Source organism: Patiria miniata, unplaced genomic scaffold, assembly GCF_015706575.1.
Source record: "Patiria miniata isolate m_02_andy unplaced genomic scaffold, ASM1570657v1 HiC_scaffold_22, whole genome shotgun sequence".
Taxonomy (NCBI): domain Eukaryota; kingdom Metazoa; phylum Echinodermata; class Asteroidea; order Valvatida; family Asterinidae; genus Patiria; species Patiria miniata.
In genome coordinates this window covers 1,725,214-1,749,690 of record NW_024037061.1, presented here as the reverse complement: position 1 = coordinate 1,749,690, position 24,477 = coordinate 1,725,214, and the positions used below count along the sequence as shown (strand labels likewise).

At 40.7% G+C, this 24,477-nt stretch overlaps 2 protein-coding genes across 2 annotated transcripts in view; both read right to left on the bottom strand.

The window, feature by feature from the left end:
- Nucleotides 1-15,119, bottom strand: part of LOC119730891 (midasin-like) — a 51,078-nt gene extending 35,959 nt beyond the window's left edge. Inside the window, exons 1-9 of the mRNA XM_038203956.1 lie at nucleotides 14,835-15,119; nucleotides 13,894-14,132; nucleotides 12,595-13,153; nucleotides 11,453-11,644; nucleotides 10,425-10,933; nucleotides 9,573-9,831; nucleotides 8,284-8,566; nucleotides 7,530-7,762; nucleotides 5,999-6,094 (exon numbers count right to left, since the gene is read on the bottom strand). Coding sequence (XP_038059884.1) covers nucleotides 5,999-6,094; nucleotides 7,530-7,762; nucleotides 8,284-8,566; nucleotides 9,573-9,831; nucleotides 10,425-10,933; nucleotides 11,453-11,644; nucleotides 12,595-13,153; nucleotides 13,894-14,132; nucleotides 14,835-15,080 — 2,616 coding nt within the window. The 5' untranslated portion in view covers nucleotides 15,081-15,119. The remainder of the gene's footprint in view (nucleotides 1-5,998; nucleotides 6,095-7,529; nucleotides 7,763-8,283; nucleotides 8,567-9,572; nucleotides 9,832-10,424; nucleotides 10,934-11,452; nucleotides 11,645-12,594; nucleotides 13,154-13,893; nucleotides 14,133-14,834) is intronic.
- A 97-nt stretch (nucleotides 15,120-15,216) lies between these two features.
- Nucleotides 15,217-24,477, bottom strand: part of LOC119730610 (midasin-like) — a 55,760-nt gene continuing 46,499 nt past the window's right edge. Inside the window, exons 45-53 of the mRNA XM_038203598.1 lie at nucleotides 22,073-22,221; nucleotides 21,329-21,848; nucleotides 20,482-20,662; nucleotides 19,320-19,441; nucleotides 18,164-18,297; nucleotides 17,816-17,979; nucleotides 16,989-17,347; nucleotides 15,914-16,154; nucleotides 15,217-15,229 (exon numbers count right to left, since the gene is read on the bottom strand). Of these exons, the coding sequence (XP_038059526.1) occupies nucleotides 15,217-15,229; nucleotides 15,914-16,154; nucleotides 16,989-17,347; nucleotides 17,816-17,979; nucleotides 18,164-18,297; nucleotides 19,320-19,441; nucleotides 20,482-20,662; nucleotides 21,329-21,848; nucleotides 22,073-22,221 (1,883 nt within the window). The remainder of the gene's footprint in view (nucleotides 15,230-15,913; nucleotides 16,155-16,988; nucleotides 17,348-17,815; nucleotides 17,980-18,163; nucleotides 18,298-19,319; nucleotides 19,442-20,481; nucleotides 20,663-21,328; nucleotides 21,849-22,072; nucleotides 22,222-24,477) is intronic.

The following is a 24,477-nucleotide window of genomic DNA, read 5'->3' as shown; positions in this document are numbered from 1 at the left end:
GCCCTATGTCATATGAACAGTGATTGGTATCAGGTAAGCCTTGGGCTACTTGTAGTTTGCGACATCGGTCCGATTGTCACGATGACATGCCTCTACTCCCGTCTGATTCAAATCAGCCGACGACATGAGAAACGCGCCAGAGCAAACGACCCCAACAGAGCAAACAACATCCAGGACAACAAAGCTCTGAAGGTCTTTCTTCTAGTCACCTTGACGTTTGCCGTTTGCTACACACCGTATTTCGTATGGAAGATAGCGGAGGGTATCACAAGGCCGATCGTCCCCCATTGGCTGGAGTTCGCCCTTACATGGTTCCCAGTGTCCAATAGTGCCTTCAATGTGTTCATCTACTGTCTTTTCCATCGGGTTTATTGGAAAACAGCGAAGAAAATCCTAGCGGAGAAATTTCCCTGCTTTAAGAGCTCTGTTGCACCAGTCATTATCTGAGGGATTCTCCCAGTCCCTACAAAGGCAGTGAATCACAAATTGTATTGACAGAAACAATACTTATGTTGAGGACAAACACATGGCTGTTTTGGCAGAACACGGATGGTCCGCAGAGCTATTGCAGACATGAGGACACGGGCGCAACTATGCATTGATCTAAATGGCAGACAGGTGGAAGGTCGATCAGCAGGAAAATGAAAATGTGAACCTCATCTGTCATTCAGTTTCAAGTTCAATAATTGTAATTCCATTTAATTGATGTCCTGTTCTGTTATTCTATTTATTTCCTTCATTGTCCTGAGGCCCATTGCTGCCATTAAAGCCAGAGTCCATCATTTGCAGCTATCCAAAAAGTAACTGGCGTAACTATTGTTGAAAAACATACTTGGTTGAAAGATAGTAAGGGAACTAAACTCCCTGTGAAATTATTCTTTCTGGCAAGCTGTCATTTTAAAGAAATCAACGAAAGAAGGCCTTTCCAACGGTGCTTCTTAAGAAGCACCGTTGGAAATTTCCGTTAGTAGTTCGTAGTTTTATTCGGCAAGCGCGTGCAAGCGTTGACACGACGCACATGCGTGCGCGCCCTCTATAATTCGTCGGACCGGTTCGCGACATCGCGTAGCTGCAATCGGCTCAGTGAGAACGTGACTTGGACGCTGAATTCAGGCCCAATTCAAAACATGATTCAGCAACTTTTAATTTGAAATCGAGATCCTAGAATGCTGTTTTTCTCAAAATATACAGCTGAAGCTGAGCTGCAACCTCATCAGGTTAGTTGTTCAGTACCCTTCTTTAGATTTTGAGCACTTGTTGCTTCAAACGAACAAAATGCACAAATTACAAATGATGGACTATACCTTTAAGTTCATAGCAAGAGGCCTATTCCGGCCATTGTGTTGGTCGTGTTTTTGGGTAGTCATAAAGAAACGCCTGCATCCTTTGCATGCATGGATAAACGTCAGAGAAATTTGTACTGAATAAAGTCAATACCCAGATCGAATGTTGGCTGTTTTCCACAAGCTTCTGCTTATTAAAACAGCCCCATGCTCTATTTGCTTCTTTTATTTTTACACTTACTGCTTGATGGTTTAACCCTTTTCTCTAAAGTTTGTAGTTTTATTCATGAAGAAACAAAACTGGTAACCTTTCCCATTTTTGTGAGCGACAAGGTATTATCAAAAGGGACATTTATTTTTACTCATTCTGTGCAATGTAATTCCATAACGACAGTCTAACCATGTCAGCAAAGTCATACAAATAGGTCAACTTTGATGTGATAAACATGCCAGAAACAGGACGTTCAAACTCAAGGTTGATGTTTAATTGAGTTTACATGCATGCGCACCATGGCCTATTAAGTGCATGATTGAACTTAATATTGGAATTGCTCAAACTGGACAATGCCGGAAGGGAACGGTGGATGTTGCTATGGCAACTAATGGAGTTCTGTGTTCACTCTTTCATGTAGAAACAAGTTTACCTGACGGAAATGACATCATTGATTTTTCTCCTGTGATTTGCTGGTTAAGTTATTAAATTGAAGCAATTATTGGTGCCATTCGTGTTCCATGCTTACATTACAAGGACACTTGACTGCTTTTCATTCCTTGGGAAGACTGTAATTGCATTCAACGGTTTTCAGTAAAAACACTTTATGGAACGACACGGCAGACTAGCAATTGGGGTCTTAACTTTCGCTTGATTGAGAAACAGGCTTTTAACAGTTGCTGCGCACACGGTTTTGAAGCATGAACAGTTCATCAAAATATGTGGCAGGCAGACGACCATCTCTCATTTTCTTTTGAGCGAGGAGCGAACTTTGTTGATTCAGGAAAGATCTGCTCCATCACGTTGTCAAAATATATGGCAGTTTTTAGTGGCATTGTACAAATAGGATGTTTGACGTTGTCACAAGAACTAATAATGTGTAAACATTGCTTCAAATTCAATGCTAGAGTGTCACGCCTGTTTTGGATTAAGGCAGAGACAAATATTGAATTTGCAATTACATTGGCTGATTGAAAGTGTCTCTGTTTGCTTGTCTTGTCAAGTAGAGACAGTGATGAAATCGGGTGCGGGGCAACAACATTGACATTACAGTGCTTTTGTGAAAGCAAGACAAATTCTTGTTCCATTTCGGCTTAGAGAATACAGACACTTGACGGCATTTATTTCTGAGGATTGCTGCTTTTCACAACATAACAAAATGAACAATTCATCAACAGATGCGGAGGGCATGCCTCCACTTCTCATCGGCCTCCGAACTTCTTTTATTGTCCTTCTTGCGATGGTGGTAACATTTGGAAACATTCTGTCCATCGCCGTGACGCGCCGTGTGACCACTTTAGCCGACAGCACCAAGGTACTTATGATGACGCTGGCCGTGTATGATCTAGTCGTCGGCTTGTCCGCGTTTTCAAACGTCGTGGCTTCAGCTCTAGACCGATGGCCGTTCGGCGAATTGGGCTGTCGCATCGTCACCGCTGTGAAGTTCGTATCTTTAGTGATGTCGGTGGTGTCCATGCTTTTGCTCAACATCGAGCGTTTCCTTGCTGTCACCCGACCGTATCGTTTCCCAATCTGGTGCTCCAAGCGTCGCGTCGTCCAAGTCGTACTTGTGACATCGACGCTCGCTTTGTCCATCGCCGTAGCAACCTTTCAGACCCCGGCTCAATATTTCCCAACGGCCGTCAGCTGTTTCCACGCTCGGAATTCCAACGCCATCAACATCTCGATGCTTGTCTTCTTGGACATACTTCCGACTCTGACGATGACGTGTATCTACTGTATTCTCATCAAAATCAGCCATCAGCACCAGCAGCGCGTCAATCCAAACGGCGTCAACGCAGCCAACAAAATTCAAGACAACAAGGCATTGAAGACTTTCCTTCTGGTCACCCTCACATTCGCTGGATGCTACACCCCGGCCATGGTGTCCCGTGCCCTCTCAGGTTACGTCAAAGTATCTATCCCGGCCTGGCTTCATTTCATAATGGTCTGGCTGACGGCGTGCAACAGCGGCTTCAACGTGTTCATCTACTGTCTCTTCTTTCGGGCTTACCGTCAAATGGCGAAGAAGATTATCACAGAATGCTTTACCTTTCGTTGCAAGAGGGTAGTGCCAGTGGATATCTAACTAGGACACTGTGACACTTAAACACCTTTGAAAGCCTTAACACAATATAAAACAAATAACGCACCATCAACGATACGTCTCTCACAAAGGACGTCATTTCCTACAGACATCCATGTGCATCGGCATTTTGAGCGTCAACTTGCATAACGCGCATCGGCTGCGACATATCTCGAACACATTTTGAGCAACAAGCGCTTAATACAGTTGCAGTTCTCCTAAGGAAATAGCCGTCTCTGAGAGAGACCTATAGCGAGTTCTCAATACAAGATGCCGGTTTTTGTAGCTGATTTTGTGTTTCTATCTTTAGACAGACACCTGTAAAAGCATTCGGATGCAAGTGCGACTTTCATCCAAATGTTTGCAGTCGCTAACAAAACACTTCGCTATTGTGCATCAGTAATATCCAAGGTAAAATCTCTGACTTGGTGAACTTGCCATTAGTGCAAATGGCTGGATTGGGCGATTCATACTGAGCTCATCTTTCATTAAGGACCTTAGATTCTATGTAATACTTCAAAAGCAAATTGTGTACACGGTGGCAGAATTTATGGCTGTTGTGAGTTTCTGAGGGGGAAATATGGGTCGCGTCTTCTCAGCAGAAACTATCATCTTCTGACTTTAAAGGGAATGTACAACATTTGCTTTTGCTGCAATTTTCAGAAATAAATGGATTTGGAGGATTAGTATGTTACATAAAATATTTTTAAACTGACTTGTTTCATGTTTTAGGCTTGTAGATGCTGGAAAAACCAAGAAAACCTATCATGTTCTTGAAGTCTGGTTCCCTGACCCCACTTAAGATGAAACGAAGCAATTAATACATTTTGGGGAATTGTAAGGTCAGAGAATCAGTCTATAGCAGGCTTGTACCCCTTCACAGGTGTGTGATCATTTGCAAAGAAAAGTCAGAATAACTAAATATGAAAAATTAAGAACAGTTTTTGAAAAAAAGCTAGTTTTCTCCAATGCTGATCGGCCGACCAGCATTGGTAAAATACAGTTTTTCTTGAAAATGTCAGCCCACCAGGGAGCCACGATTTTAAAGGATGCTTTAGACTGTCAATCCCTAACAATTCAGTAAGGTATTTCGTGATAATTTGATCATTTCGTTTTTTGATGTTTGCAAATGTTGTATTTTCCCTTTAAGACCATCGTCTTTTTAAAACAACTTATTGTGTAAATTTGTCCTTGACAGGTCAATGAATCGTTGTCCTTCTCCCATGAGAAAATAATTGTTGGTGTTGTAGTTCACCAAACTAAACTGTTGTAATTGCACAAAGTTAGCTACTTTGCACAACCGTTGCACGTACACAACCTGTTACCATGGTTACCAAATAAAGCCATCTGCGAATTAAATTAGAGTAACATCTAGTACCCTCGAATGCTTTGCACATCTTAACTTTGAACTCTCCAGACCAAAGAGACTGTTCATAAGATGGAATTTGCGTTGGGGTGATGTAAATCAATATTAGGTTTTGCCCTTCACCGACGTATCAACACGGTATACTCAGTGTGTTACCTCCCGAGTGTAAGTTGGAAATATCACTCGGGTGGGACTCGAACCTACGACCTCCTGCTTTCTAGTGCAGACGTCTTACGACTTGATCACCAAAGGTTTTTTTCGTTAGAATAAAACACACAAGTTGAACGTTTATTAATACACGGTGAGTCAAAAAATGCGGAAACCAAACCTCAAAAATTATATTTCATATTTAAAAAAATATGTAGCACCATACATAATAATGACTGGAAAGCCAATTTCATATGCTACTTTTAGATGACAAAATTACCGAAATTGCTCAATCCGTTCAAAGAATTGTACCATTTACACACAATGATCCTAAAACCTTTTTCGTCCAAAAATGCGATTTCAAGAATCATCGTCACAATTATTGTCTTCAAACATCACAAGCGATAAAACCTCAGTTTCAAAGTTAAAAATATTCAACAAAGTCCTTTTGAAGGCCCGTCTTTTAAAAAAAGTCAATTTTATAATTCATTTTGTTTGCCTAACCAGGGTTGTTAATAAAAAATATTGTGTACTACAGTTGTTGACAGTTGTTGAAACAAGTATTCTGTGTCATTTTCTTTGTTGTTCCAAACAGCCAAAACACACAAACTGTTTTTTTTTGACGAAACAGGTTTTAGGGTCATTGTGTTTAATTGGTGATATTATTTGAACAGATTAAGCAATTTCAGTATTTTTTTCATCTAAAAGTAGCTTATAAAATAGGCTTTCCGGCATTATTATGTTTGGTGCTACTTATTTTTGTAAATATGAAATATATTTTGGGGGTTTGGGTTCCACCTTTTTTTACTCGCCCTGTAAAAAAAAAATTATTAAAGAGCACGGGGATCGCAACATTTGGAAAAAAAAAGAATCATATTTGAATGGTAAGAGTTTGTCTTCCTTACCTGTGCTTTTTCTAGAAGTAATTCCAGTCCGGTGACAAACTTCATGAGGGGACTTGTGATGGGAAACTCCAAGATGCGCTCAATCAGTAACATCAGCTACAACAAGAGGAGGGGAAACCATCAACGATCCACTCAATTTAGCTCAAATCTTTCATTTTTACAACTTTGTTCAGAAAAGTACTTAAGTTCTTAACATGTACTACTCTTTTAAAGGCATATAGGATCATTTGCTTTCATGCATTTTTTCCGTTTCCAATAATAACACCGCTCAAATCCAAAGACGAATGTTCAAAACCTAACCTGTTGAAATTTCATCTCAGTTTAAGCCATTGCTATGACGTTACACTAATGTTAAAAGTGTGGATCGTAACTACGAATCTGTTACACTGGTCACATAAGTGTGGATTCGGAACAACGAATCTTTATTGAAGTGTGGATTTGGAAATACGAATCCACACTTTCAATAAATGTTTAAGACCGGTTAAAGTCTGGATGGGTGATAATTATGGATGGAAAGAAATCTTCGTCGGAACAATCCATGTTGACGAAGGGAGCCTACACAAAAATGGGTGGTTGTGCGTATGTGGCGATAAACATGCTAAACACGCCCGACTGCGTGCCTCGACAAACTCCCTTGTAAATTACCCTAAATGGCCACGACTCGACACGAGATATGCAAGTCTTTTCATCTCCACTCACTGGACTGTTAATGACAATACTTCTTAAATTCCAAATTACAAATCCACACTTTCTCGTTTATTCAGCGTAACGGAAATTATAATTGTTCGAGAAAACAGTGAAAAATGTTGCACTACCTTTTGATCGTGATTTGTCTATAGCACTCTTTATTTCCAAAAATCAGTAAATTTAATTGACTGATCGTTGGAAATCACTGCATTGTGAAGGACTAAAGTGTGGTTGAGCCGAAGGCATACAAAGGCGCCTGGGGCCAAGTTCGGGCAAGGACCATTAGTCGACTAGTGGTTGATTTGTGACATACCTTACGCCTGCGCACTGATAGCAACGTGCGAACGTCTCTAGTCAAACGCTGGTCAAAATGTCATCGCAAAACTTCTGGATCCTAGCTCTCTGCTAGTGTTATGAATGCGCGCGGCTATTGGTTACCAGCGATGCAACCAGCCCCAGTAGGGTGGTTCCAGATAGTCGACTAGCGTAGTCAACCACCGTCGACTAGACAGAGTTCGGGCAAGCATTAGTCGGACTATGGTTAACCATTGGTCAACTACAGACGTTGCGTGAACTTGGCCTAAGGCAGCTACCATACAACCAATGTCTTACAATGTAGCACAGCCAGATCGAAAGTGTTTGCAGAGGGAATAAAAACGGAGGTCCGGAGAAAAACCCCTTGTGGCAAAGGAAAGATTCAGCGGACAACTCAACTCACACAGGAATCGAACCCAAGCCACGATGGTGATAGGCATGAGCTTTACGCACCGCCCACCCATACCAATGGACATGGGGTGGGACTAGGTATATTTGGGGGGGGGGGAGGTGGCCTGGGGTAGCCTACCTGCTTCAACGTAGGGTGCTCTGGCCACTGTTCCAGCAACTCTAATATCCGCGAGGAGAATCTTTCCAGTAAGGGTCGGCACTGCACGGCCTCCTTTATATTTCCATCGTGGTAGATGTCGTAGGGTTGAGGGCGCTCTTCAACACTGGCCTGCTCGGCCTGAGCGAGGGCGCTGTGGAGGTTTCGGATCATCAGCAGATGGGCTCCGAGAAGTCTGTTGTCCACAGACGGGTCTGCAGTTTCAATAGGAACAATTTACCAATGAATTGTTCGGTGCAGTTAAACAGTCAATATTTCAGAGCAATAAGTAAAATGCTTTAAACCCTGCGCGTCATTTTCAGGTCAAGGGATATGAAGTTTAAAGATAAACTGTGTCATACAGAGAGTCACTGCACAAAAACAACATTATGGAGAGCAGTGAAGCGCAACGTAATCTGCCTGCTTGGCCCTGAGCAAACCACACTGATTTTAAGTGTTACCCTTACTCCACAAAAGATTACCTCAAAGGAATTTGAAGTGCGAGTGCTAACATCATGGCAACTGCGCAGGGTATTGTTAAAATTAAAACATGACCAAGAATTTTCTGATAGGCTTAATCAAGCACATCATATACTGAGGTGTTCTGATCAAGCACAGAGAAGATTTTGTTGTCAGTCGTCAGACATGGAACTAAGAAGTCAGGCAAAGATTCAATATTGTCAGACTTCATACAAAATGTTTAGTTTTCCGATGACAACTCAATGTTACAACCTACCCAAGAACGGCAGTACCCTACTGCCAAGTTGCACCATCGTGGCATACCCATCTTTCAGGGCTTGGCCGTATAACGCGTCTCCCACACCACGACTTTCCTGTTTGAACCGGATCCAACCGGCCCTGACCAGTTTGGTGAAGAGCTCCCGGTGGACGGCGCAGACCTGCCGCATTTGTTTGTCGCTGATCGGCGGCGCGGCGCTGTCGCTCTCGTCGTGGGACTCAGGTTCATCTGAGTCTGGCTTGCTTTCCAGGGACGGCTCGGCTGTTATGTCAGCAAAATCCTGCAGTCAAAAGAAAATCATCTTGTGAGAGTTCTGTGGTAAGACAAACTTTTCTCAATGTTTCATATTTGATCCTTATAATTTTTTTTATAGCTAGGCAGCATTTTTAACTAAGTATGTGTCATTTTGTTTTATCTATTGCAGTCACCACTCACATACTAGTTTTCCTCTCATTGTCGAGTTCTACGTACGATACATTTTTCTGTCTTTATTTATGCGTATTCTTTCAATGCATCTTGTTTCACATTTTTTTTCTTCATTTATTGCCCAATTTCTTGTTTTCATACTGTATGTTTTGTATCAATTTTGTCCTTTTTTTCTTGCATTGGCATATTACTTTGTCTAATTTTATTTCCATGTAATATTAATGTGAGGGCTTTTTTTGGAAAGCAATTTGTTTTTTTTAACTAACATGGGCTAGCCACGGTAAAGATTTCAATAAAATAAATAAAACAATTTGACTTGACATCAAAAATTCATTAACTTTCACGTTTGAAATGGTTCTCAGATTAATCAATAGGCTCATTTTAACTTTGGGAAAAACGCAACAATATTGGTTTTTTGAAATGCGTAGAGGATCATTTGCTTTTCGTGCATTTCGTTTGTTTCCAATAATAACACCGTACAAAATCCACAGACAAACCTATTATTTTGAAGTTTCAGCTCAGTGAATATCACACTTTTTCGAGAAAACAGTGAAAAAAAAACATGCACAACCTTTTGACCACGCAACACAATTTCGTCAATAGACTCATCTGGCGACAACCATTATCTGAGATGGCACCAGGCTCGTCAATAGCACTCTTTTTCCAAAATCCAGTCAATCGACTGATCATTGGATATCACCTACATTTCTTGATTTCTTATACAAATATTACAGCAACGCAGACGGAATAATTTGAATAATCTGTAACCAAGTAAATTTTTTGATAACAATTTGGTAGGTTACTTTTGGGATGAGTGCAAATGATCCTACATGCCTTTAAGAGAATCATAGACATTGTACCTTCTCAAAGGACGGGAAGCTCTGTCGGAACTCTCGTTCGTCCCTCTCCTCATCCGTAAGTCCATCGCCGTGCGTCTTGGCCTTGTACTTGTATAGCGAGGCTTGCTCCTCCTGCCTGCGTCTGGCCGCATCCTCTGCCTGTCTCCAGGAGACTGTGATGGAGTCTAGGACGGTGAGGATGGCTTGGAGGGAGTCGGGGCCCAAACAGCCGGCTAGGAGAGCCTGGGTGCGAGCACGGAACAGCGACAGCTGAAGAAGGCTGTTGAACAAATCAAGAAGTTCAGACTGCGCAGCCCCAACCCAAACAAATATTTACAGAAATAGGTAGCAGCAAAAATAACGACGACTGGAAAGCCAATTTTATAAACTACTTTTAGATGGAAAAAATTACTGAAATTGCACAATCTGTTCAAAGTATATCACCATTTATTAAATGCAATGACTCCAAAACCTCTTTTGTCCAAAAATGCAATTTCAAGAATCGTCATCACAATTGTCTCCAAACATCACAAGCGATAAAACCTCAGTTTAAAAGCTAAAAATATCAACAAAGTCCTTTTGAAGGCCTGCCTTTTAGAAAAAAAGTTTATTTTACAAATCATATTGTTTGCCTAAGCACGGTTGTTAATAAAGATATTGTGTACTGCAGTTGTTAACAGTTGTTTAAAAGTGCTCTGTATCATTTTTTCTGTTGTTCCAAACTGTAAGAACACTAAATAATTGGAGGTTTATTTGTTTTTTGGACGAAAGAGGTTTTAGGGTCATTGTGTTTAAATGGTGATATTCTTTGAGCGGATTGAGCAATTTCAGTAATTTTTTTCATTTAAAAAAGTAAATCAAGAGTGTTTTTACCTCATTTTGGTTTTGTTACATCTGTTTTGTGATTGTTCAGGGTCAACTGCTGAGTATGTGGACAAACTCTTGACCAGTTGAAGCATGCTTCTTGACGCTAACTGATCTTCCGAGCTCGACGAAACTGGGAACTCCGCAACGCTGCACAGCAAATCCTCCACAGAGCCCCGCCCCTCCGAGAACGTCCTCCTCTCTGACTGGCTGAGCAAGGCGTGCGCCGCCAGCCGCATCCCATACTGCATCTGCATCGCCGTGGCGACAAGCCCCGCCCACTGGTCGCGGTACAACGGGTAACCCTCCTGTATCCGGCGCAGGAACTGCGACTGCGATTTCTGCCACGCTTTTTCTTCGCTCAGGATCTTTTGGACCGAACGGGTCTGTGTTCCCTCAGCCTCGCCTGGGCTCAGGGAGTCGAAAGCGGATGTCAGCTTACGAAGGAGGCCCTCTATGGTTGACCTGGAGCCAATGCTGGCCAGGTAGTGAGTCACGTCTTGCAGCATGGCATCAAACTGGAGAAGGGTGGACAACAGCAACAGAATAAAATGTCTGTGATCTAGTGGTTAGGGTTTGCGACTCATGATCAGAGGTCAGGGGTTCAAATCCAGCCTCTGGTCATATGTTGTGTCCTTCGGCAAGCCACTTCACCCCCACTTGCCTCTCTCAAACCCAGGAATATAAATGGGTACCGGCATTAGCCGGGGAGTAACCTGTGATGGACTAGCATCCCATCCAGGGGGAATAGAAATATTCTCAGTTGTTTCATGCCAAAAGAACCAGAGATAAACGCCGGCCAGATGAGCCATATTGGCTCAGGACAGATTTTACTTACTTTAATTTAATTTGGCACCTAAGATGAAGTCACAGCTTGAGACAAAAACCATGGTTTGAAAAAAGCCCTCCACAAAAGACCTATGACATGATGACGTCACGCCTTGTTTACATGTGCACTTTCTTATGGGAGCTTGCTGGCTCCAAGAAAGCGCACATGTAAACAAAGCATGACGTCATTATGTTACAGGTCTATTCACCTTAGGGGGTTCGGGCCTGAAGGCCGTTTGTTTGGCAAGCTCCGGGGCTCTCTCCTCCAGTAATGCCAGCCTTCCCTGTGCGAGTCGGACCCTCTCCGGTAGCAGGCTCGGAGGTACTTCCTCCAATTTCCGTCCGGTTAGGAGTTGGGAAGACAGACTGCGGACTTGGAGCTCATTTGTGATATCAGTGATCTGAAAGTTTTTGAAAAAAACAAAATCACAAAGAAATAATTAATTACTAATAGAGTACAATGCTCCTACCGGTAGTGGAATCTATGTAAACATTTAAGACATTATGATGATCAAAGCGAATAACTTTTTTTGGGGGGGGGGAATGATAACATAATTGTTTGTTAAAAATCGGATTCAGTGTTTAAATGTTTTTTTTTAACACGTGTATTTTTCTAATTGAATGTTGTCTTACCTCTATTTATTTGTTTAAGTTTTACAAGACTCTTGTAATAGACTGATTATTCATAATGAAATGTGCAAAATTTAGCGAAAAACCAGACTTTTCATAATCAATTTTTTTCAATCACCAAGCATGAGTTTCTATGACTTGTTATGCAAACAGCATTAAAATATAAGCAAATGTAGGATGTTCTTTACTTTTGTAAAAAAAAAGAAAGAAAAAAAAGTGGTATTGCAGGAATCAAATCTCCCTTGCAAATGATACAAAGCAAAAATATCATGTTTAAAGATTTGTGAGACATTCCAGTAAAATGAGGCATAACTGGGCACAGGTTGTAGTGGAGAAAAATGCAAAATACTAAATAGGGGTGATTCAATTTATTGTTATTTGTAATCTTTGATATGTCTACCACGCATATTTTAAAGAAATAGTATAAACATTTTGAAATAAAGTGTTTTTAAGGGGAAAAATGGCATCTTTCATTTTTCACAACTACAAAACTCAAAACATGAAAGGCCTCTTTCTCAGTATTTAACTTTTTTGGCACGTTGATAAATGAGAACTTTTAAACAGACATGTCTTGTCAATGGAATGTCTGATCGAAGAACAACAAACAGTATTGTAAGAATTTTATTCTCTTTCCCAATACCCACAAACCCTCATCTCAACCTGTGCCCAGCTCTGTCTCATTTGCCAGAATAACATGAAAGTCTTACAATGTAAAACCCACCTCATCCTTGACATACTGCAGTTTCAGCGCCTTCTTCTCAGCAGGATCCACTGGTCCTCGGGGAGCGAGAAGATGTACCTCCAACAACCCCAAGCGGACCCATCCCCTCCCTAATGCCATCAGCTGAACCAGATGGCCCCCTACACCCCCTCCTACACCCCCTCCGACAACCCCCTCCGCGCGGTCCCAATCCATAGTCTCCGTTTCAGCGGTCTCTTCCGTCGACACGCCTTCCGTAGCACGTAACAACTCCAACGCACACGCCAAACAAGACTTCACATCTGCTCCGACCTCGGTCATTACGACCCTCGCCCTCCGACCCCTATCATCCACATCACTCCTCCCAATCGAAGACTCGGACGTGTTCCTCGCAATAATCTCTTCAAGAACAGACACCGCAGATGCCAGGGATGATTTGTCGGTTGCTACGGAGGTTGCCATGGATACGACCTCGTCTAAGGCAACCTGCCATGACTGGAGGTCAGAGGTCGGGAGAAGAGGTTCAAGAGTCCGCAACAGTTGGCTCAGCGATAGCAACAGGTAACTGACACTAGTTGACCTGGGAACAAAAGGTTAAAAAAAAAGGATTATATTCACAGTCTGAGGTGACAAATAACCATTCTTAGGATTGGGAAGAGCGCAAGAGTGTAATATGTACTGAAATGATATAACAAATATGCAAAACATTAGAAATTGAGATTTCCAGAGGGAGAAAAAAAATCAAGCAAAGAGAGTAAAAGTTCTGTTGAGAACCACACAAAACTCACAAAGGAGAATTCTCTTCGAATGGTGCAACCCCGAAAATTTACTCTTATTGCAAAAAAAGCAGAGACATCTTTTAGTTATAAATTGAAGGTCTAAAATTGCCCCATTATTTGATGAGCCTAGTCACTGACAGTTTCAAATTCAACAACCACTGTGGGAATTTATGGTATTTATGCCAAACAACTAGATGTCAATTCTTTTTTGGGGGGGGGGGGGTTTAGTAAAATTTGAAGACATTCTATTCATTCATTATTGGAAAAGGAAACCAATGATTCATCAGTGCAGGCACTTCGGATGGGAAGCTGGAAGAAACTTAGATGGAAATTACAAATAAAACTGTTTAAGTTTTAGAGTCGGCACGGTTGGGAGGATAATCCTATATTCCAGGGAACACCCAAGGAATCAAGTAGGGACTGAAAAGCCAATCTGCACGTGGGCCAGGCAGGAATTGAACCTCGGTCATAGAGGTGGAAGGCGAGGAAAGAACCTTTGTGCCAACCAGACTCTACTAATAAATTATTTTTTCATGAATACCTGAAAGACAGTCTGCTTGAGGACATGCTCGTCGCGTTCGACCACAGCAGCTCAGACATCGCCCTCAGTTGTTCCACCTTCTCCAGGTATTGACCCAGCGGCACGTCGGTGGTGACCTTTGACCCCGCGACCTTCTTGACCTCTCGGTCTCCCTTGGAGGTGCGGGGCTGGTGTGAGGGTGTATACAGCAGGCGGGTGACGCAGTGAGTTTGGAGGGGGGTGTGCAGGATGGCTGGCCCCTGGTTTGAAAAGGACCGAAGAAAACAGTTTCAAAGCTTTGGTGACCAAAATACAACTCAAAACAGAAATTCAGAATAAATTTACATGTAACCTTTGTTTACTTGTTAAATAAAGTGTTTTATTCAAAAAAGAACATTATAAAACTGTTTAGTGGTGTTCCCTAACATGGCGCACTCTGACGTTTCCTTGACTTTCCTCATGCAGTGTTGCCAAACCTCTTCGTAGAAAAACTTCAAATTCATTCAGTTAAATACTGATAATGCTTGCTGTGGAACCTTTGTGAACAATTTCAGTGTCATGAAATTTAGTCCAAAATTCAAAAACGGTGAAGTCCGGAAATTGGGCACAAATTCGGCCGAGTGATCCCTAACGTGGTGAACTTGAACAAATCCTGCGAAAATCCCACGCGAACAATTAAGAATTTCTTTAAAGTTGATAAATTCTGAGAAATCATTGTTATCTCCACTCACATTTTAAAAGGATTTACTGTGCACTCGAAATAAAAATCGGAAAATCACGCCAAAATAGAATTTCTCTGGAACTTTGTAGCGGGTATTTAACTCAAGATTTATGAACGGGAATGTTTAGAGATTGATGCAATTTCACTTTCTGTGAAATTTGAGGGAAAAGTTTTGCTTTTAGTACTAGAGGACGAAAAATGGGCTACGTTCAAATGAAATTTCAATAAGATATCTGCTCACATATGGAAGACTCTCTGAAACGGCCGTTTCTTCAGAATTCCCAGCATCCTCCTCCGCTAGATACTGTCGCCACGACAACCAGAGCGGCACCTGGCAGGAGGCGGCGCTCCTCCATATGTGACTCATGAAGGCCCCTGTGACCTCTGACACGGACAGGGTTTGGGTGAGACCACTCTGCAGGAGGGATGCGTAGGGTAGAATGCGGAGGGGCGACGCGGGTGTGTGGTTGAGAGTGTACTCCAGCATCGACTTCAGCTGTTCAAGAGATGTAATCGGAGTATACTCTTCTCTGTGTAAAATAACAACAAAAAATTCCTCCATTTTTTATGGAAATACTACTTCTATACAACATATGGTTGTACACACAAGATTAATCAAGGCATCATTGTGTCTCTCTGATAATAACATACCAAAAGTTGTAAGTTCAACTCCCACAAAACTCTTAGCAAAATTACTTTACCAGCCAAATTATTAAAGCTACAGTCCATCATTTGCAGCTATCCAGAAAGTTACCGACAAAATTATTACGGAAAATCATACTTGGTTTAAAGATAGTCATGGAACTACCTGTGAAATTAATCTTTTTGGCAAGCTGTCATTTGGAAGAAAACAATAAAAGAAGGCCATTCCCAATGATGTGCCTAAAGACGTCATTTTTGGAAATTTGCGTTAGTAGTTCGTTTTTAATTCGGCGGAGTGTGTACAAGCGTTGGCACGACTTACACGCTCGTGCGGTTGCTATAAGTTGTTGGTTCAGTGCGCGACACCGCGTCCACTGTAGTTGCAATCGGCTGAATGAGAACGTGTCCCAGACGCTGAGTTCGGGCGCAGTTTTAAACATGACTCGGCAACTTTTGATTTGAAATCAAGATCCTAGAAATTTGTTTTCCTCGCAATACACAGCATTCACTGAGCTGAAACTTCATCAAGTTTAGTTGTTCAGTACCCTTCTCTAGATTTTGAGCACTTTGGTTGCTTCAAACGAACATAATGCACAAATTACAAATGATTTAATCTACCTTAAATTGATGCTTAACATTTTTGAAAAATGTGATTCTGGTTTGCCAAACCAGACATACCTTTTCATTTTCCTTGCGAGGAGGTTACAGTTTACCGTCTGTTCTGCGCACAGAGCCACGTGGTCCCACAGCGGCCAAAGGCCAATTTTCGAGGCCACATCGGTCTTGGCTCCACTTTCTTCTGATTGGCTGACATCATCTTCTGTTTCCATGGGGATATGTTGATTGCCGTCCTGGTGGTAGAGTCCATGGGAGGCGAGGTTGGCTTCGACGGCTTGAATGGAGTCTAGAAGGTCATCCTCTGTGGTAAGTAACAGGACAAATGTCATACAAATAAACCAAAAATTTCCAGTTGTCGTATGGGCTCTGTGCGCAAACAAAAGAGGGTGCCCTTTTACCTAGCAACGACGTCCCATGGGCGGGACATTTCGCTGGTTGACGCGCACCGTTCCTTGTGTGTGACGCACGTACACCAAGGGATTCAGTTGTACCAGTATGTACACGCAGTGCTAGTGCTGGCCGCGCATCTCGGCAAAATTGCAGTCAGGCAAGATGGCGTCGGTCGGTCACCCCCAACTGCACTTTCTTTGTCGGTGAGGGGGTATTTGTGAACGGAGCGGATAGTGATTGTAAATTCCGTTTTGTTAATCTTGTTGGCCATAGATTCCTTGGCAGTGATGCAATTTGAAAAATAATCGTATAATTGAAGAACAGTTGAAACATCTTCCACCACAGATTTCATTGACAGATTGTGATTTTGAGACATTGATATGCGAAAAAAAAGTCTGCTATGTATCGAAGTGTTTATTTAATCACAGAGCAGTTTTTACCAATTGATAAACAAGGCAAGTTGTTGTGAATTTCTGATATGTTCAGAATTCCATAAATAATGTTGCATTTTAAAATCCCTCGAGTTTGAAACCTGACAGGATTTTAAGTGGCAAAATTTAGACTCTTTAGGCCGCATTATCAAGCCAAATAATGCACAGGCTTAGGCTAGCTTAAATGCCCTGGATTACCTAAAACTAAATGCTTATTGACCTGTATTTTCAACATGGTAAAGCTGCACACGAAAAAAAAAAAATTAACAATGTTTTTCAAGAAAGAAGTTCACAAAACTAAACATAATACTTACCAATAAAATCAACAGCTTGGTTGTTCAATTGGGAAACCGCAACCAGTAAATCAATAATTTTCCTGCAAGCAAAACTTCCATCCTTCACTGCAAACATTACGCATCTTTGCAATTTCTTCCGTTTCCGGTTGTCGAGGCGACCAACGTCCACCCTAGCAACCGAGCCCATGATGTCGACAGTCTGACAGAGTTTGTAAAGATGCTCGGAGGTCTCTGCGCAGAGACTGGACTTGTACGGCAGCGGTTGGCCCATGTGGTGCACCAGCGCCCTCTGGTGTTGGGGAGCAGAGAGGGTCGTCGCTATGGAAGCCAGGTGATCGGTGATCCGGTTGGTTACTGTTTGCAAGTCTTGTGGCAAACTGCAATTTCGATTTAAAACAAATTGAGTATAAATTGGAACCAGCCAACAGGGTCTAGAAAAGCTTGACGGTTGAGTGGTTCCGATATCTGTACTACTAGGTAGAATGTAGAAGGTTCCAGTCCCATCAAAGCTAACTGGCAAATTTTCCTTGCAAGCTGCTTGAATACATCCAGCTTACAGTGCTCGTAAGGTTTGGTGAAGGGGCGAAACACAATTTTCAAAACTTTACATTTCTTAGTAACAACTTTACTGGCATGCTGTTAAATTTTGTTGGATCAAAAACTGAAAAAAATGCATCTTGCAATATATCACAAGAAAAAGTACAAATTTCCAACAGTTTTAATAAATATTCTTGTTTTAATAACACAAATTCCCGTTACTTTCAGTAAGGAACAAAAAAGTAGAAAAAATATGTGCAAGAAAAGTTTGGTAGCCAATTAAATAACAGATTTTTTTTGGTACTTACGCATTGTCATTTCCAAGTAGCAAGTGAGTGACAACTGCGATCAGTTTCTTTGTCATCCATGCCCAGTGCAAGGCGAACTGCCCCAGGTGGAAAGAGTCGCTGCCTTTGATTGGCCGGTCACACACCTGCCAGCATCTGTCTCTCCAGTGCAGGGCCAATAGGATCTGTCGATACACAAAGTCAAGGAAATACTATTAGTTATCCGGTGAATGCGAGTGGAACACGGAATAATGTAGTGCGTCTGTGTCCCACATACCATGAGGCCGAAGGCCAAAAATCCCCCGAAGCCAACGCTAGAGAGAAAGCCAAGATTCGGAAAATCCCAAATGATTCAAATTTTGTTTTTACCTCGTAAGTTGTGTCTTCAGAGAGGTTTGATTTCCCAGTCGATATGGCGTCGGCCATGAATGCGTCCAGCGATCGGAAGAAGGGGTAGAGGTGGGCCAACAGAGGGTGCGGCAAATCATCAATACTGATCAGGCCTAAAAACAGTGATAAAGTAGTCCATTGGCCGATCAATTAAGCACCACCAACTGCACGTATGGGTAACTTGTACTCCAATGCCACAATGCATGTTCAAACCGCATGTGTCATACCCATGCGCATATGTTGGACAAGTTACATGTATTCAAATGAACTGTGACAGAGATGTTCCTTTGTTATTGTACATCCCCTGTTACTTGAGACTGGACTTGTGATGTATTTGTGACTGGACTTACGATTTACTTGAGACTGGACTTGTGATGTACTTGTGAGTGGACTTGTGATGTACTTGAGACTGGACTTGTGATGTACTTGAGACTGGACTTGTGATGTACTTGAGACTGGACTTGTGATGTACTTGTGACTAGACTTGTGATGTATTTGTGACTAGACTTGTGATGTACTTGTGACTGGACTTGTGATGTACTTGTGACTGGACTTGTGATTTACTTGTGACTGGACTTGTGATGTACTTTATTTTATTTATTTCTTATTTACCCTGGGGAAACCTCTCAGTGGTACACTGTTTTCCAGAGGTGCCCAGCAATTATACAGAACAATTCATTAAAAACTACAATTACAGAAAACACTAAAAATAGTAAATAGTAAGATATGGGTACATAAAAACACTTTAAATATACATACATAAAAAAATAAAAATACTTGTGACTGGACTTGTAAGTACTTGTGACTGGACTTGTGATTTACTTGTGACTGGACTTGTGACTGGACTTGAGATTTACTTGTAACTGGACTTGAGATTTACTTGTGATTGGACTTGTAATGTACTTGTGACTGGACTTGAGATTTACTTGTGACTCGACTTGTGACTGGACTTGTGATTTACTTGTGACTGGACTTGTGATTTACTTGTGACTGGACTTGTGATTTACTTGTCACTACACTTGTGATTTACTTGTGACTGGACTTGTGATGTACTTGCGATCAATTATAAGTACCTTGACAACACTGTTTATATTCTTGATTTTGGTTTGATGGCATTGATTTAAAAGTAACTTACCAAGATGCAGTGCGTAAGACAGCTGGATAGCTGTGGTGGGAGTGTGCTTAACATCCACTGCTTGCCTCAGTCTGGAGTATTCAATATGGCGTAGGACTGTGATCCTGAGTAGCAGATGTAACCTGTAAGAGAAAAATCAACGAGATTTAATGTACAACATTTGCTTTTGCTGCAATTTTCAGACATAAATGGATTTGAAGGATTAGTATGTAATAGAAAATATTGTTACACTGACTTGTTTAGCATTTTGGGTTCGTAGATGCTGGAGAAACCAAGAAATCCAATCATGTTCTTGTAGTCCAACGTTTCTCCAACGCTGGTCAGCCGACCAGTGTTGGAAAAATACAAGTTTTCTTGAAAATTTTAGCACATCAAGAGCCACGATTTTACAGGATGCTTTGGACTATCATTCCCTAACATTCCAGTACTTATTTCGTGACATTTTGGTCATTTCGTTTTTTGATGTTTGCAAATGTTGTATCATCCCTTTAACTTGCTCGACTTGACTTAAGTGGTCTCAGTGCAAGTCAATCTGGTATGCTTGGAATGGGAGGCGATGATGTTGCATACGGACAACATGCCCATACCATTTCATGGGTCATTTGGACACTTCTTCACACTACTACCAACAATATACTTGTTCTGAAGTGTCAGTTTTGTGTAAGAACATCTTCAATGATTTGTGACACTTTTCAATTTTGGGGGGAAAAGTCTGAATAAAAAGATTCTCAAAATCTGCAAGAGCAAATTCTTTTTAATTGTGGAGAGATTTTCGCATTTGCAAGAATGTTTTTTTGAAGATACATTTGTACTGTGGCCTTTAAAGTTATTTTTGGCTATTGACCACATTATCAAAAAAAAAATTCTAAAACATTTTGCTTCTTGTCAAGTACGGAAATAATGACACAGTTGCCATCTTGATTTCATTTCTGTAAAATTACATTTTACCAAGATTTGTAGAAAAAGTAGTCTGGCACCTTTGATGAACTTGAAAATTACTGTGATCACTATGCCATCTTCAAGGAATCTGACCAAGATGGCTCAATAACTGTATCAAAATATCGGCTGCAATCTATTATGGATGAAAATTGAGGCCAAGTCCTTATAGAAGCCTGTGTAAATTTTAGCTATGGCCAATTTATATGTAAACTAATTTCCAAACCTTCTCGCAATGGCCGTGGCTTCTTCCAGAACACTGCATCCAGCGTCTGTCTCTTCTTCATCTTGCTCGTCGTCGACCGCCATTCTGTCTGGCGCCCTCTTTTGACTGAGCTTGGCCAGCTTGTCAAGAAGTTGAGGCGCCAAGTTGAGATCAAGTGGGTAGTGCTGCAACATCTTGCACTCTGTCGGAAAAAAAAAAAAAAAAATTCTACAAAAATGTATCCACTCAATACACAAACTAAAGAGGGCGCTATTTGGCTAAGTTACAAGAGCAAACAGGGGGTCATTACATTTTTCTGATATGGCACAGGTAAACCCATGGTATTCGGAGCAAACAAGAAATAATTAACACTAGCAGATTACGCTGTTAAAATAGCGGAGTTTAGGCTAATTGGGCGCTGGGGCTGTGATAACACCCTTCGGTTTTGTCTTTGTTCTGGTATATTTTTGGGGGGGGGGGGGCAGTAATTCTCCACAGCTTTTCTTTCAAATGGAACACATGAACTTCAAACTTGCTATGAACATCAACCTGAACATCATCATGTGCCTACAAGTGTGACGTCATAATGACATCATCATGTATCAAATTACAAGTGATTTTAGTTCAAATAGTGACAGGTTTGTTTCAATTTTAACTCATTGAACGATCATCTTCACACTTTATAATCCGATAGATCATGCCTTGAAAATGTTTTTTTTGTACAAAATACCGAAAGGGAAGCGTCCACATTAAAAGAAATGAAATTTCTTCCAAACGGTTCAAGGGATGATGATGAAACCTTGTACAAACATTAACCCTTGTCCGAAAATGAGGACAATTTTTTGACATCGTCATGACCAATGTTTACCTTCAGAAAGCTCTAGTTTTTCCAATAGCTCTGCTAGTCTCTTTCGCAGCGGATGCTGAAAGACAACTTTCAGTGCCTCTACAGCAATCTCCGGCATACACGCCACAAACCCCGCTCCTCCCGTCCTGATCAACGCTGTTCTGTCATCAACTTCCCGCTGCGCTTTTGTCCACGTTGTCGCGAGCCAATCGCCTCGCAGCTCCCAGTCGGTGGGCGTGGCCTGTTCTAACAGAAGGAGGGTGGCCGGTCGGAAGAGCCGAACAATGCTCTGCCGCTCAGCCTGATTTTTTACCCCGCTTAGTAAACAGGCAAGCAGGGCAAATTCCCTCCGCAACATGGCCCATGATGCATTGCGGCTGAGCTCGTCCACAGATGGAAGGTGGCGAGGATGAAGGGCTCCCTCTATTGACACATCGTCATCTGCTTCAGCATGTAGCAATCCATTTGGGTCGATGGGTACCAGCTGATCCAAGTCGGTGCCCATGCCACTGAGATGCTTCTCAACAATCTCTTTTGCTTTCTGCAAAAAAAAAAAAAAAAAATACTTCTCAATGATACCACAAAATACTGTAAAGATAATACTACTTTCATAGCTAACTTTGGATCTCTGGCAATTTTTCCAAATCATGGAATCATCTCCAGGTTTGCCTTCAGGCAATTACTATTCCCCTGATAGTAAAACTGAAACAAAGCCCAAGTTTTTTAAAACTCCATGTGTAAAACTGAAATGAAGGTTTTGCTGACCTGCTTGTTGACCTTTGACAGTTGACCCCGAACAAACACGTCAGTGCATGCTTGCTTGAGGGCGCTATTCACATCCCGACCCCGTTCCAGCAGTTGCACGGCGACTGAAGCAGCAAGGAGGATGCTGGGAAGGCTTGCAACATCGCTCCCTGGAGAAAAAAACAACAAAAAAAGACAACACAAGGTCAAATGCATCTTTTTGCAAACGAAGTTAACGTTGCCTCTCCATGCTCTTCAACAAGTTCAAGTTTTTCTCTGAATAGATTTTCAATTTGTATGTTTTATTCCAACAACAAAAACATTCTATTTTTCTTTTTGGACGTCTCCAATCCTCTGGAGAATTTTTTTTTTGATTTGGGCACAAGAAGATCTGCTGGCAAGATGAGACTTGCTCCCGGTTCATACATTATTGTCTGGCAGCTAATAACTCAAAATTGTAAATTAATAATTCAATAACTAAACATCGGCCGATTTTTTTTGGGTCGATGTGTCTTTCAAAAGTGACTCACCTTTGTATTACTAGAAAAAAATAGCAATTTACAAAAGGAAACTATTTTCAGGATGAAATTCAAAAGTCGAAACTATTATGGGGAATATAACTTTAAATTGCATAGTAAACAAGACACTGCAATAAATTATAGTAAAATTTACTGATCTGTGGAATAAGCGAAATAAGAAGAGGATGAATTGTTGAATGAAACGGTAGCCTTTTAGAAGTCTTAATTTAAGCAAAACTGACAAAAAACCTATTTGGAAATGTTATGTGCTTTTATATATTTAACTTTTTTTATCCTTTTTTTCAGTTTAACTTGAATCTTTATAATACAATTAACTTGAAATAAAAAACCCTATTAAAATTCTAAAAACAAACTCTCAATTAGTTTAATTAAACTTGTAATACTATCCCAAAACTGATCAATTTAAATAATGAATATCATTTTGTCAACCAAACTTCGTAAAGAAAAACAAAGCTCCAAGTTGCAATTTGTAATCTTAGAAATACTTTGAACAGTTTTAATAATCAAATTTTGGATTAAAAAGATATTTTGGCCAATAGTTGTTTCCAATGTTTAGTAGTATACTGTATTAGGTCCTTGGGCACTTGGTACTTGGTTCTGTCCAGGTTGCATTTCGTCTGCTCAATGTCAAATTACAATTTTTTGCCACGTGCATACTCGTGACCCAGTCATGTGTTTCGATAAATTCTGTTTATCTAAAAATTTAATCATTTGCTTACATGTAGGTAGATTAGTTTAAACAAAACAACGATAACGTTTTGGACTTTGATTTGCACAGAGATTTTAGAGGACGTTACTGAAAGATTGCTTGTAATTTTTTTTTTGTACTGTGTACAATGTCAGTAACATTAATTGATATGTTTTGTATAAAATCAATTAACTAATTTTCAAAAAAGAGCTTTGATTTAGAATCTTTATTAATTACATCAACCAGCTAAAAAAAAACATTTTCAAGTCTATATTGCTGGCAAATTTGAAAATTAATTAAAAGTTTTCCAAAACAGTAGTTTCTGCAAAAAAAAGTTCACAATCTTAAAGACTTGTGCCCAAAAATGCAAAAATCAGTTTTCAAAAGTTCAAATACATCGCATGCACGTCAGAATAGCATGAGTTCCTTTTGCCAAATTTCCGCTTGCTTCTTCAAACTTATATAAATAGGGCCTTAAGAATGAACTTAAAAATATATTTGTTGAATTTAAATGAGTCATCACACAGTTCAATACACTAACAGCAAACAAACTTAACTTTGCACAGTTCAAATGTAAAAAAAAAAAATAAATAAATAAAAAAAAAAACTCCCCAGTTCACACACAAATACCCTTTGTACACAATTTGTAGATAAAAGCTACTGGAGTTTGGCAATGAACTTTAACACACAAGTTCAGCAGCCAATTTTCTTTTTTAGAGAACAAAAGACTAGCTCAGTCAACCAAGTCGGCCTATTGTAACACTGTGCTCGCTACACTAATTGTAGGCACGTGATGCACATCTGTGGTTTAATACACAGATCTACATGTACATGTATGTACCGACACAGATTTATGGACATTTTGCTAGTCAAATTTGACAGGTTCTATACCAGTCTACGTAAAATTAACCATCAAAGGTAAGTTAGAATTACTATTACTGAAGTTCAAACTGAAACGAAGGGGTCCAAAATGACAATTATAAATGAATTATGGTTGATTTTATTGCATGTACATGTATGCACATATACAGGGTGGATAAAAACAATGTAACCTTGAGCCACTTTCCTATTGTGGTTTTTGTTGTGTCATCTGTCACAGAGTGAATATCTATGGTTGCCATTCAAGGCAGGTGGGGGAAAAAAAGAGATTTCACCATGAAAAGTGGCGCAAGTCTCTAAATAGCCCCTTTCATAAAATT